This window comes from Helianthus annuus, chromosome 14 (assembly GCF_002127325.2).
Source record: "Helianthus annuus cultivar XRQ/B chromosome 14, HanXRQr2.0-SUNRISE, whole genome shotgun sequence".
NCBI lineage: Eukaryota > Viridiplantae > Streptophyta > Magnoliopsida > Asterales > Asteraceae > Helianthus > Helianthus annuus.
This window is the reverse complement of record NC_035446.2, coordinates 112,220,092-112,235,196: the sequence shown is the minus strand read 5'-3', so window position 1 is coordinate 112,235,196 and position 15,105 is coordinate 112,220,092. Positions and strand designations below refer to the sequence as shown.

The 15,105-nt window shown below is 37.5% G+C and overlaps 1 protein-coding gene across 1 annotated transcript; it reads right to left on the bottom strand.

Annotated features, from left to right (window-relative positions):
* Nucleotides 1–8,826: 8,826 nt before the first annotated feature.
* On the bottom strand, nt 8,827–14,044 carry LOC110907154 (zinc finger protein GIS2-like). Its single transcript, XM_022152177.1, has 3 exons — nt 13,552–14,044; nt 9,305–9,358; nt 8,827–9,040 (listed from the first exon to the last, which is right to left on the bottom strand). Exons 1-3 carry the CDS (start codon nt 14,042–14,044, stop codon nt 9,024–9,026), a joined length of 564 nt encoding a protein of 187 aa, XP_022007869.1. The 3' UTR covers nt 8,827–9,023.
* Between the last annotated feature and the right edge of the window lie 1,061 nt (nt 14,045–15,105).

Genomic DNA, 15,105 nt, shown 5'->3' with positions numbered 1-15,105 from the left:
AATAAGATGGCAAAGTCTACCGCAAAAATCAATAGCAATCGTCAAGCCGTTGTTAGAGCCATGACTATACTCCACATTTCTTATCAAACAATTTAGAGCTCCAGTTTTCGTATTCACATCGTATGTTCCAGCATCATGCCACCTACAAATATACTAATAATATCGCCCTAAAATCATCTTATATCCACCATATATGTGTGTATCCAAAGTGAGCATGTGACTCTCTACTTTCGGTAACGTATATGAGTATATGACAACTTCAATGTTGATTGATTTTTCATTTTGCAACTACCAAGACGCTATTTAAAATAGACCTCAATTGTTATATAACATTACATTTAAATGTACCCATAGCGAGCATGTGACTCTCTACATTCAGTAGCGATTTAAGAATATTTTTTTCATTAAAATACATTTTGGGTGACTTTTGACCCATTCAAAATGTTTCCTTTAAAGCACCGCTGAATCGGTTAAAGATGCATATAAATAAAACTAGGCCAACACACTACCCAACACATCTTGTCAAACGATCCGGGTTTGAAAAAATTCGTTTTCTAAGCCTTTTAGTCAGGTCAGGTTGGATTGAGACATGCATATTGAAGTAATTAATTCACAATTCCTCAAAAAATAGAAACGAAAATTCCAGCATCGTTAATAAGAATACCTCAATATCTTGAAGTAAAAATAAAAATTTGAAAAGCTTACTGAGGACTCAAGAGAAGTTGAACCATATGGCATCCACGTACAAATATCAAACATGAAACAAACCAAACAACAATTAGGCTGAAAATATAAAATACTTTTTAAACATTTATGAGATTCTTTAAATAATCAAAAGACGATACCAAAATTGGACTTGAGTGGAGCTTAAAGAGGGATCCAAGTGCTTTGATTGCAGGATACTATTCAAGTTAGCATTTGCAATGCCATTTTAGTACATAAAAAATATGTACATATTTTACAAATCTAACAACTTACTATTGAGCTATGGATCGAGTATACTGTCCAATCACAAAAAAGATAGGTCGACCCAGTTAACCTATTCTTTGAAAAAACACTTAAATTCGACCCGCCAACTCATGAACACAACTCATTTAACACATTTAATAGAATTCAAATGTAATTTCCATACCTTAAATTAAAAAGTTTATTGTTTTCCAAAATTAAAAAACATAAGAATTTTTAGATAGCAATCAGCAGGGCTGGATCAACCATTTTGGGTGGCCAAAGCGAACTATAAATCATTGGCCCTTTTGAGGTAATAAAATGGGTTAGGTCAAAATGGGTCGGGCAAAAAAGGTACGCTCAATGATAGAAAAAGAAAATAAACATGCATGTGCGCAAGAAATGGATAAATTGGTACGTGCCTATATTGATCCATGATTAAAAGAATATGTTTATAATGAGTACCTTCAATTGTATGCTACATCTGCAATACAAACCTTTTTCATCATTATTATATACAATGCTTATAATGCTTTTAGAGCTTGCAAGAGAATTTATGTCCTATTAACCGGTGTCTTTTTTCATTAATTTTGGGAACATTTTAATAAGCAAACAATTTTAGAAAAAATAATCACAATTCGGTGCTATAGCTATTCATCTCTGGTAGCTACCTAAGTAAATTAGCTCAGACATCATTATTGTAATGATGTTGTTAATGTAATCACAAGTAACTAATTTATTGTTTACAAATAATTTTAAACAAATGCACACAATTCATTACCAGTCATCCAGAGCCCACCCCCGTTGACCCGTTATCCAACCCGCCCATTTTTCCACATCTATAGAGGAGCCTACCAGTTGTAACACCTCATAAAATCACGTCCAATGGTGTATTGACACGTGTAATAAACCCTAATGAAGTCAAACATGGAATTTAAGGACTAAATTTTTCGAAAAATCAAAAACCTTGATTATGAAAGGACTGGAAGTGTTAGCATACCTAAAATAAGTTTCTAAATAACCTCTCACGATGATTATATTCACAAATGAGCCACTTGTCGATCGAGTGTAGCCGTTTGCGTAATTAATTGAAAGTTTGCGCAATAAAGGGTTAAAAGCGTCAACATGTTAATTCTTACCTCTGACTGACCTTTTAATGAACCCAGGGCTTCATGATATTCGATTATACTCTCGGGAATGCCAATTATTGGCCGATTAAGGTTTTTATGCCTATAAGTAAAGTTACGCGCAACTTTGCAAGTTGGAGGGGCTAAAAGTGTCAATATGTTTAATTATACCTCTGAATGACCTTTTAGCAAACCCGAAGCATCGTGATGTTTAATAATAATTTCAAGAATGGCTAATATGGATTAAAGGAAGCTTCAATGCTATTAAATGATGAAATGCCCAAGTTTGCGCAATAGAGGGACCTAAAGCGTCAACTTTTGAATCTACGTTTTTCGGTGACCATTTAAGCGACCGAGAGCGTAGTAATATTTAATTATATGCTTAGGAATGACCAATATGGGCCATGGAAGGCTTGGATATCATTAAACGACATTTCGCGCTACTTTGCGCGATTAAAGGACTATTTGCGTCAAACTGCAAAAGTATGTCGATTCATATGGTAACGGACCTTCCGGAATATGACCATGAGTTAATCATACCCTAATTATCCTTTATATAGCTTAGATATAGGCTTAGAGGTGCTTGGTGCGCAAAAATAAACTTTTAAGTCATGCAGGGACTAAAAGTGTCAAAAAGTGCATAAGTTTGCATTTTCGCGCATATCTCACATTCTGAATATCTCCGGACACCCAAAAATTTATGTAAGCACTAAAATATTTTATTTTATATTTTATTTTAGTGTTTGGCTTGATAAAATTCCATTCGTCGCGTAATTTGGTTCGTTTTTCGCGTCCGTCCGTGTTTCGTCGTAATTAGCCGAACAACGTGACCGTACGACCAAACGAACCGACAGCCGGCATGTTTTTGGGCATGTTTCATGTTCCCCATGCTTAGGCATCATTATAGAGCCTTAAAAATGGTTTAACGGGCCCTAGATGTGTCGGAAATGGCATTTGGAAGTGCAGGGGCCAAAATTGTCAACAAATGAAAGTTGATGTGTGCTGTACTGGTCCTTACGGACCGTATGCATTGACCTTTACGGTCCGTATGCCTTGCCCAGCTCCAGAAATCAGAAAACCAACTGTGGTTTTGCTTCTTGTCTCTCATAGTTGATCCTAGGGGCTGGTTTTAGTGCACCCATAGTTTTCTAAAACAAGGGGCACACTTGTAGGGCTAAGATTGAATCCCGTTTATCGAGGAACAATCTTAACGGTCCTCCAAATCCTATAAATACCCCCCTTGATCATGGTTCTTATTGCTCATTTCCTTCATTCTTCCTCTCTAGACTCAAATCTGAGGATCCTAGCCTTGGGGAACCTCCTTTTGAGTTAACTTCTGCCCTTAAACCTCTTGTAAGTTCCTTTCGTGCTTAGTTTTATTACTTAGCGTTTATAGCCGAAAAGTCAAGCGTTTGCGATAAACGCTTTGACTTTTAAACAGTTGAGTCATTGTTCGCAACGAACATGGCTACGTGATCGTAATTGGGTAGGTATTAAACCCTCAAAAGGGCACCTCCTAATTACCACGTTTACTTAGTTAAATTGTCGGGTCAAATAAAAGTCAAACGGGTTAATTTTAATAGAATTCATAACTATTAATGTAAAGGCCATAAAATCAGTTTTCTCACTTAAATAACTTGGTAAATATTAGTTGAATATGCCTAAGCATGATTCAACCCGACAATTCTAAGTATAGGTTCGGTTCGGAACCGAAAGTCGCAAAAGTTGACTTTTGCTTTGACTTTCAGTTCTGACCCGATTTAGCTTAGTTTAGATATGCCTTAGGATTTCATTAGGACCATATTATAGGTTAGTATAACCCTCCGAGGTTATACAACTTGGTTCCATAGAAATCCTAGTTCATGCATGTTTCCGTTAAATGCCTAAATGTTGACCATTATGCCTTTTGACCCTAAAAACGAGAATTTTGAAAATGTGAGAGGACAATAATCTTTATTACTGATTTATAAACATGTCCCTAAAATTTGACACCAATTTGAGGTCTAGATTAGGAGTTATGCTCATTAGCACAAATGAAAAGCTTTTTATTAATTAAACGGTATAATTAGCATAAAGCCTATCTAAACCCAATTTTTGATACCAAACTTTTTGCCCACTGATATAGAATAATATTTTGGGGATTTTTGGATATTTTTATTTATTTTTAGGCTGAGCATAACATAGGGTTCTAACCTTGATTCGGTAGTTGTCGGTTTTGCCCTTTTGGGCTATAAAATGAGTTTTACAAATCCTTTTGATATCAAACCTTTTTCTACTGATCTAATATGATAAATATAATATTTTAAGCCTTCTGGAATAATAAAAATATCAGCTTTTCTTATAAAACCCCGAAATCGCTTAAAACCGTCTTTTTACGCATTTTAAACGCATAGTATGTATTAAAACCATTATATATATATAAGAATTGATACCTACTGATGTTTTAAGTAAATTTATATACTTTAACAGTAAAGAAAAGTTTTAAACTCAGATTCTCTAATTTTGACCTTTTAAGCTTATGTGAAATTACCAAAATGCCCCTTCGGTGCATAGTTTGGTTTATAAATGATAAAATTCACATATGTGTAATACCCTACTATTATAACTTATTAAATTAAGTATTTTTACTGATTATATCAGACCTGAAACTCAGATTAATATTTAAACTCTCTTATAACCTTTAAAATGACCAAAATACCCCTACGGGGCATAAATTGGTTTTAAATTCGTTTTTGGCATAATGGAAGGTATCCTATTGATATCACAACATATTTAGGGCATATTAACTTAGGAAACCTGTTCATGACTCTTTTGGTTACCCGTTACACACTTTTCGCGTTCGGATCGGCTTATGTAACTAGTTTGCATAAATTAGCCGAAACGGGTCAAACCTTATCATTTTTATCTCAAAATCCAGAATGTGTTTAGTTTACCCTTATTACACAAGTATACAAGCTTGTCGGGTCTAAACCACATTCTAATCCGGTTCTCGCTTAATCATGCGTTTTGAACCATATCCTCCCTTAAAACTAATTGGTCTAAGCATAGGCTTAATTAAGACCCGCTAGGAATCTTATAGGTTATTAAAAACCTTCGTTCCAGATTTAGGAGCCCAGTAAAAGCTATCTGTACTTGCTTGGTGGTATACGGCTGGGATAAATTGTATAAATTTGCTCAGGTAAATACTTTTAACTTATTTTCCCTTATACAGGCTTGGGGTACGGTATATAAAATACCGCTTGGTTGGGCATTCGACTTTAATCGTTTGGTGGTTAAATATTATCGAGATGACCCGTTTAAAAATTTGGTTTTGTTTGCTTAACGCCTTTGGGAGTTTAATGACCATGTCCCGGATATCCTTGGCATCATTCATAGAATGGCCACGACCTTAGCACACGGGTGTAGGCGTACACCCGTCAGTGCATTTATAATTAATAAGGTATAACCGCCGGTTATGAGAATAACTCGCCGCGAGACTATACTATGTGGTGTGTCTATTAGTCTTTAACCCGGCATGAACCGAGCAACTGAACGCACAACAAACATGTAATTCTTTTACAAGTATTATATACAAATAATTATCCCAAGTTATAAAATCTTTTGTGCCATGACCATTCAAATCAATTTTCTAAAACATTTTTAAAATGAGTCAGTTAAATTGTATTTACCAGTGTAAACTGATGTATTTTCCCAAAAAGGCTAAGTGCAGGTACTAATCGGAATAGGCTGGCCAATCTTAGCATCAATAAAGAGTCTCGCAAGCTTAGATGTTAAAATCTGTTGAACAATTATCTTTTATTTGATCCGCCTGTGGATCGATTACATTTTGTTTGTAATACTTGATATTACTTTATATCGGATTGTAATATAATTATCTTTTGCTTCCGCTGTGCATTTAAATTTGTGTTGTTTGACTATGATGATATCAACTACGTCACGATACTCCCCACCGGGCCCACCGGTAATACGTGGAAATATCGGGGTGTGACACCAGTGGATTTGTAGTAGATGAATATATATCACATATGATTCCATATGATCATCATCAATTGATCACCACCTTCTGTGTTTTTGTATATAAATGCTGTCAACACTCAACACCATGGCAAATCATCTCATTTCGATCCTATAAACCAAGTATTATGCATATCATACAATAATCCACATTGCAGCAAGCTTAAGAATATAAATTATAAAAAAAGCAAACCTGAGAAGTCACTAAGTTAATCACAAAATAATGTTTGAAAACCGACATGTTTGGATCATTTTCAATTTCCTTTAGAAGTAACTTTTGGATTTCTCTCTTGTCATACCTACCGCGTGTACTATTCTAGTATGACAATGACCACCTTCTTTTGTTAAATGTAATTTTCAATCTTCACCATGATCAAATGATGTACCCATTGCTACTAAATCCTTAACTATCTTTGGTCCTTATCTGCAAAAAGTTAGCAAGTTGTCTTGTTTAGGAAAAATGGGAAAGTGCATTGGTATTTTATGTAAATAACCCACATTTATAAATATGTATGATTAAAATAACATTATGAACGCTTACTCTGACAATTTCCTCATCACATATGTCACACCCTGCTAGTAGCGGAAGCGTATTGTGTGTGACGTAAGAAAGGTAATCATTGCATCCAAATGTACTAACAACATGAACCAACAACGATGCCATAGATATATAGTTTTCAACAAAAGATTACAAGTTTTCAACATAGTTTCCAAGTTTCAACAACGTTTGACATAGCATAGTTCTAAGTTATTTACACATAACAAAAGTTAGTTTTTGACATAAAACATAATGAGGTTTTGTCCCCTATATACCCATACGAAGTTGGGATATAAAAGACAAACTCTCCAAAAGTGGCCATCGTTGTCATTTGTTTTTCCGAATCCCATAGTGAATCACCGGCTCAAGTCCTGTTTCCTGAAATACATGTAGTTTTAAAAAGTCAACAAAAAGTTGAGCGAGTTCATGCAGTATTTGTTATCATATGAAAACTCATAAATGTTATCTTGTAATCATGGTATGTTCTGATTTATTCATGGAGTCTGTTAAGGATCTATCAGTGGGTAGCGAGCCCCCTGACATAATGCACCATAAGCAAAATAACCAAACCGAGAACACTTTATCATCATTGGGATCACAAAAGCACTCCAGGGTATACCAACCAGGAGTGGGGCGTGCCTCAAGCCCAATAGATCTACACCTTTTGCACCTTGGTCACTAAGTGATTAATGGTTACTAATGTAGTTTCCCTACTTATGCACATTGATCATGCCATCTACTCCGTAACTAACATACCAATAGTTTTAGCATGTATTTCCCCTCGATGTTTTTGAAAACAAAACATTGAAAACAGTGAAAGGAGGGACATGAACTCACAAATTTGCGTTCCGTGTAATATGATATCGAAGTGAGCGTCCGTACGTGTCAGTAACCTACATGTGTACTAATCTCGTTAGACACTAGGTCTTTCGGACCTCGTACAAGTTGTTCATCTTGAATTCTTTATTATGTTTTCGCTTGTCATCATTAGAACACTTTGTCTTTTAGAACGTTGATAGCTCACTCGCTCGATTGTTATGTGTATTCATGTGTTCTATGTGTATTGGATTATATGCGAACGACTTCGAACTTATGTAATTGGGCTTATCCCACGTTTCCTTGTTATTGGGCCTAGCCCTAGTTTTCTTGTTACTGGGCCTAGCCCTAGTTTTTAATGTCATTGGGCCTACCCTAGTTTCTTGTTATTGGGCCTAGCCCTAGTTTTTAATGTCATTGGGCCTAGCCCTAGTTTTCTTGTCATTGGGCCTAGCCCTAGTTTTTAATGTCATTGGGCCTAGCCCTAGTTTTAGTAATTTGGGTCTAGCCCAAATCTAATCCTAGTGAGTCCATTAAATATACTCTTGCAATTTTTACCAAAAATTCACCAAGCATGTAACTTAGTAAGTTCGTTTTTCACATGAAAAATACTTGGTAATTTTTATAGTTTTCGACTTTCCGGATTCTTGTTTTTGACCACTTAGTTATGCGTTCGCTTTAGTGTCTAAAATATGTTATTTTTAGACTCGACATTGTAGTAACTTGTTTATGATGTCGATGCGCCCAAATTGTCGTCATCAAGTGTTAAGTATTTCCATTTCGGCCATTTTATTTAATTGTCCGATTTGATTTTACTAGCATTTCTTGGACCATGTAGGAACATGTACGTGTATTTATTTTGATCACCCTATAGGTATCTAATACGTACACATACATAGCACACATTGCAAGCACTTAGCAAGTTTCCGAAAATATATAATTTTTCTTACCAAAAATTATATTTACGCATTGTTATATTTTTACCCATTTATTTTTGTAAAAATAAGTTTAAGTTCATAAGAACTTCTTGAATATTTAACCTTAAATATTCCCGTCAAAGTTTCCATAATGATGTTTAAGACCACTAATCGCGTTTAACCTTGTTAATCACCCTTTAATCCACTCTTTAATCGCGATTACATTTTTAGAAAAATTCGCCATAGTTTCTCCTAAACTATGACGTTCCCACGTTACAAAAAAAAAAAAAAACGCGTTTAGATCCATAATCAATTTCCAAACATCACTAATCATACTTATTCATTCAAAGTGTAAGGGCCAAAACTTAAAAAGACACTAATGAGCTTATTCGGAAAAATACCAAACGGGTCAAATAATTCATAAGCAAAATTCTGCATTTAACCATAACATGACTAATTAATAGATGTTAAAATAACTTACAACCCAACATTTCATAAACATCTAACATTGTCTTCGACTACGAGTTCGACAACTAACAACAACCAAGTTTTGTTACTTACAAAAGATCCATTTTACCAAAAAGTACATTTAACAAAAGTTTTGACCCAAGCTAATATTCTTGCGGAAGCGTGCATCATGGGTGTGTTCGATCCAAGTGACGACATCTAACAAGTCGCTTTACCTACATACAAGCAAACCATTAGTCGTTCTTATTATAAGGTTTATACAATAACAATTTCAAATATGGACATCAATTCGACCCCTTTACACCTTCTTTCTAAACATAAGCTTCTCTAATTTCGCACATAACCCTTCTAACTCATTCGACCCATATCTTGACTACATAACGGCTTACAATAACTTGTTACATAATACAACTTCGATCATTAAACATTAGCATGCTACAACATTACAATATAGTGATAATATGTAAGCTAGAACTTACCTTTGTCGTGTTTTGATTGTGATCCGGAATGGCTTGTGTCTTCTTCTTTTACTCCTACAATTCATAATCAACATATTTCAATCTCATGTCTTTATTTCTCATTCTAGCCGTCTAACATCCTACTCATATGAGATTATCTTTTTCACATAAAAGTTCTTCATTCAAGCATTTTAACAAACACTTGGTGTGCATGTCATCAACAAAGCATATTGTACAAGTATTCTATGCATACTTTTCCTATTTCTCAACATTAACCATTATAGTCAAATAAATTTCACATAATTAACATCTTATATCATACATTCACTAATATTTTAACACATACAATCCTTACATCAACATTGCATGAATTTGAATTAACAAGATCATCACAATTTACTATCTTTCTAACCTTCATAGTGGGTTTTTCATATATCATCAAGATAATCAGAATTCAAGCATGATTTATCCCCCATATAATGATTCTAACATTTATTCATAATCAATTTCAAGGAAACATCATGTTTCATTCAAGACCCACTTATGAACAATCACCAAATCATAAAATTCGACTTACCATTCGATAGACTAACTTAGTTGAATGTTTCTATGTGCACATGCAATGATTTAGGCCCTGGATTCCCTTTCAATTTACTGAATTTATGATGTTGAGGGTTTTTGGCTCTTGCTTCTTTGTTCCAGGCGACACCCACACACACTGAAGTGTGTGTGGTGTGTGTTGATTTTCTTTTTAATTTCTTAACTTTCCCCCATTTCCTCCTTTAGTCCCTCATGTATATACATATGTTTTTAATTGACTAAAACTTACTCTTTTTAAATTACCCTTCTTAGTTATATTCTAACTAAATTTACATTTTTATTTAACCATATAATGTACATGCTCGTAGGTTTTGGGGTGTTACAAGTCCACCCCCCTTAAAAGAGGTTTCGTCCTCGAAACCCGGCTAACGTACCAAATAAAAACGGGTAGAACTTCTTCATCTCATCCTCCGACTCCCAAGTGAGATCCGATCCCTTTCTGTGTTGCCATTGGACTAAGACTTGCTTGATTTCCTTGTTACGAAGCGTCTTTACTTTGGAATCTTTTATAGCTACCGGTCTTTCTATATAATTCATTTTCTCATCGATCTCAATGTCTTCAATTGGTACATGGGCCGTTTCATCCGCTAAGCATTTTCGTAATTGCGACACGTGAAAGGTACTATGAATCCCTTCCAAAGAAGAAGGTAGATTTAACCGGTAGGCCACCTTTCCAACTCGAGCTAGAATCTCGAACGGTCCGATATATCGGGGACCCAACTTTCCTCGCTTACGAAATCGAATTATACCTTTCCACGGAGACACCTTCAAGAATACTCGGTCCCCCACTTGAAACTCGATAGGGCGACTTCTTTTATCCGCATAGGACTTTTGTCGGTCTTGCGCCGCTTTTAACCGAGCCCGTACAACGTCGATCTTTTCATTGGTTATCGCCACCACATCATTCGGTGCGAGTTCCCTTTGCCCTACTTCTCCCCAACAAACCGGGGTTCTACATCTTCTTCCATACAGCATTTCATACGGCGCCATTTGTATACTACTTTGGTAGCTATTATTATATGAAAATTCTACTAGCGGCAAATGTTCATCCCAATTTCCCCCGAAATCTATCACGCATGCTCTCAACATGTCTATGAGAGTTTGAATCGTTCGTTCGGATTGGCCATCCGTTTGCGGGTGGTATGCGGTACTTAGATGCAATTGGGTACCCATTCCTTCATGAAACTTCCGCCAGTAGCGGGAGGTGAATCGCGTATCCCGATCTGAGACGATAGACACCGGCACACCATGGCGGGAAACGATTTCATTCACATAAACTTCCGCTAACCTTTCCGAGGAATAGGTCTCTCGAATGGGTAGAAAATGGGCACTTTTGGTAAGGCGGTCGACAACGACCCATATTGCATCATGCCCTTTCTTGGTTTTTGGAAGTTTGGTCACAAGATCCATAGCCACATTCTCCCATTTCCATACCGGAATTTCTAGGGGTTGTAGTTTCCCGTAAGGTTTTTGGTGTTCCGCCTTCACTTGGGAACATGTCAAGCATTTAGATACATATTTAACAATATCACGTTTCATTCCCGGCCACCAATAATTTTCCTTCAAATCGCGATACATTTTAGTGGCTCCCGGATGGACCGAGTAACGGGACTTGTGTGCTTCTTCCAATAATAAGGTCTTTGCTTCACAGTGTCGCGGTATCCAAACTCGCCCAAACCTTGTTTTTAATCCGCTCGCGTTTGCTTCAAGTTCACTTTCAAACCCTTTCGTTCTTTCACCTTTCGGATCGCCTTTATTCAAGGACTCGTCTTGCTCCTTTCGTATCGTTTCAAGAAGGTTTGGTGTAACTATCATTCTCATCGATTTCACTCGAATGGGAGGTGGGTATTCCTTCCGGCTTAGCGCATCCGCTACAACATTAGCTTTTCCCGGATGGTAAAGAATGTCGCAGTCGTAATCTTTGATCAACTCTAGCCACCTTCGTTGCCTCATATTGAGATCTTTCTGCTCGAAGAAGTATTTAAGGCTTTTGTGGTCCGAATAAATGGCGCATTTCGTTCCATACAAATAATGCCTCCAGATTTTTAAGGCAAACACTACCGCCGCCAGTTCGAGATCGTGGGTTGGATAATTAATTTCATGTTGCTTTAGTTGTCTTGAAGCATAGGCAATGACCTTGCCCCGTTGCATCAAGACACAACCCAACCCTTGATGAGATGCGTCTGCATAAACCACTAAGTCTTCCGTTCCTTCTGGCAGCGTCAGAACGGGGGAACTTGACTATTTCTCCTTTAACATTTGAAAAGCTTTCTGCTGATCATCATTCCATTCGAACCTTTCTTCTTTCTTTGTTAGTTTAGTTAAGGGGAGGGCTATTTTGGAGAAGTCTTGGATAAATCTCCGATAATAGCCGGCTAAACCTAGGAAACTCCTTACTTCACCTACATTCTTCGGGGGTACCCATTTCATCACGGCTTCTACCTTAGAGGGATCCACTAAAATCCCCTTTTCGTTAATTACGTGTCCTAAAAACTGCACTTCCCTAAGCCAAAACGCACACTTAGAAAACTTAGCATATAATTTTTCCTTTCGAAGCGTTTCGAGTACCTGACGTAAATGACTTGTATGTTCAGACTCGCTACGAGAGTATACTAAAATGTCATCAATAAACACTATGACAAACCGGTCTAACATATTTCGGCATACCCTATTCATTAGATCCATAAAAGCGGCCGGAGCGTTAGTTAACCCGAATGACATTACCAGGAATTCGTAATGTCCGTAGCGAGTTCTGAACGCAGTCTTAGGTACATCCTCTTCCCTTACTCGTACTTGATGGTAGCCCGATCGCAAGTCGATTTTTGAGAACCAACTTGCCCCTTGAAGTTGATCAAAGAGATCATCTATTCTCGGAAGTGGGTATCGGTTCTTTACCGTGAGTTTGTTAAGTTCACGGTAGTCGATGCACATTCTCATCGACCCATCTTTCTTTTTAACAAACAAAACAGGCGCTCCCCACGGGGATACGCTAGGGCGTATGAAACCCTTGTCAAGAAGTTCTTGTAATTGGACCATTAATTCCCGTACTTCCGCGGGTGCCAACCGGTAAGGGGCTTTGGCTACCGGTTTGGCATTTGGTTCTAATTCGATACAAAACTCGACTTCCCGCTCGGGTGGAAGTCCCGGCAATTCGTCCGGAAATACATCCGGGTATTCATTCACTACCTTAGTATCTTCAACTTTTAAAGCTCCTAATTTAGTATCGACAACATAGGCTAAAAATGCTTTGCTTCCATTCCTCGCGTACTTAATTGCTTCTAAAATGGTACAAAATTTTGCCCCTACTTCCTTTTCCCCATGAATGGTTACCCGTTTCCCTTTAGGGGATGTCACATTAATTTTGTTTTCGCATAAAATTTCCGCGTGATAACGGGTTAACCAATCCATTCCTACCACTACTTTAAATTCTCCCAAAACCATAGGAATCAAATCAATAATAAAATCTTCATCATCTATAGTAATTCTACACCCTTTACATATTTCATGCAGTAGGTAACTCTTACAATCGGCAATTTCTACCTCGAGTGGTGTACACATTCTTTCTATCGTGAATAAAGGGGAACGTACAAGCTCACTAGAAATGAATGACCTACTAGCTCCGGTATCAAATAGTATATAAGTGGGTATAGAGTTTATCATATAGATACCTGAGACCACATTCGGGTGAGCTCTTGCTTCTTCCGCGGAGATTTGAAACATTCTTCCTTTCGCTTTCGCAGTTTCTTCTTTCTTTCCTTCTTTCTTCGGCCCTTGTTTGAGCTTTGGGCAATCGGCTTTCACATGGCCCGATTCATTGCAGTTGTAGCACACCCTTTTGGGATTCGGACAGTTATAGTACGGATGCCCTTCTTGCCCGCAATTGTAACACCCCTTCCTTCCCAATAAGCACTCACCGGAATGGGGTTTTCCACATGTTTTGCATCGTGGGAACCCGCCTTTGGAAGCTTCCTTCTTTCCTTGATCATGCGTTTTGGGTTTCTTAGATGAGCTTTGAGTTGACCCCTTCTCGGCTTGCCTTTTCTCCCCACGTTCATCTTGCCTCTTTATCTCGATTTCCCTATCCCTTGCTAAATCAATGATCTCGTCCAAAGTTTCACATTTTGAAGGAGTTATGAACTCCCGAATTTCAGCTTTGAGCATGCCATGATAACGAATAATCTTCTTCCTTTCTGTTCCAACTATTTCTTCACAAAACTTCAGTTGATCGAGGAAAGTGTTCGTGATTTCGTTAACTGATTCATCCCTTTGTCGCAACCGGAGAAAATCTTCTTGAATTCGATCCACAGCCGATTGTGGACAATGTTACTTGATAAAAGGCTGTTTGAATTCCTGCCAAGTCAAGGTTTGAACTCGATTTTCTCCAATCTCCTTACTATACGAGTCCCACCAATCTTTAGCCCTTCGCATAAGTTGCCCCGTGGCAAACATGACTTGGTCTTCCTTGTCACAATGACTCCGAATGAACACCCCTTCCATGTTAGCTATCCATCTTTGGCATTCTATGGGGTCAATTTCCCCGTTAAAGGTCGTAGGCTTACATGCCATGAAATCCTTGTAGGTGCACCGTCTTGCCTCTTTCTTGCCTTGAATTCCGGCTATCATTTCCTTCAATTCATCCACCTTGCCCGTGATCATATTTTCTACCGTACTAGGTACTTGGCCCTCCACCTCTTGTGCTAGCTTGGAAACATTTGCATCAATTACCCTCGTTACTTCATCCGAGATCATCTTGTTTAACTCGTTCCGGGTTATACGTTCTGTGTTATCCGTGTTTCCTCCACTTGCCATCTACAATTTAAACATTCATATTAATCATTGTCACTTTCATCCTCCTCATCTTTCTATATACACATCATTTGTTATCAATAGTTCGTTTTCACAAATCGTGAACCATCCAATCCTTCTTTACAAACATTCTTAATGTGTCACTTACTTTATCCATTCGCATGTCGGAACTCCTCATCCTTTCGCACGTTCATTATTAAAGCATATTAGCTATCATGAATTTCTTAGTTTCATAGTTGATTCGGGGTATACTTTATGTTAAACGAATGTCATAGTCGAATTAAAGGCGTTAACAAGAATAACAACAAATTCAGCAAAACATTTAGGGGGGACTCGTCGCCGACGGCATTGAGTGCGTCGCCGACGGGCTCGGGAAAACCCCGTCGCCACCTTTTGCCCGTAGGCAGGTGGTTAAG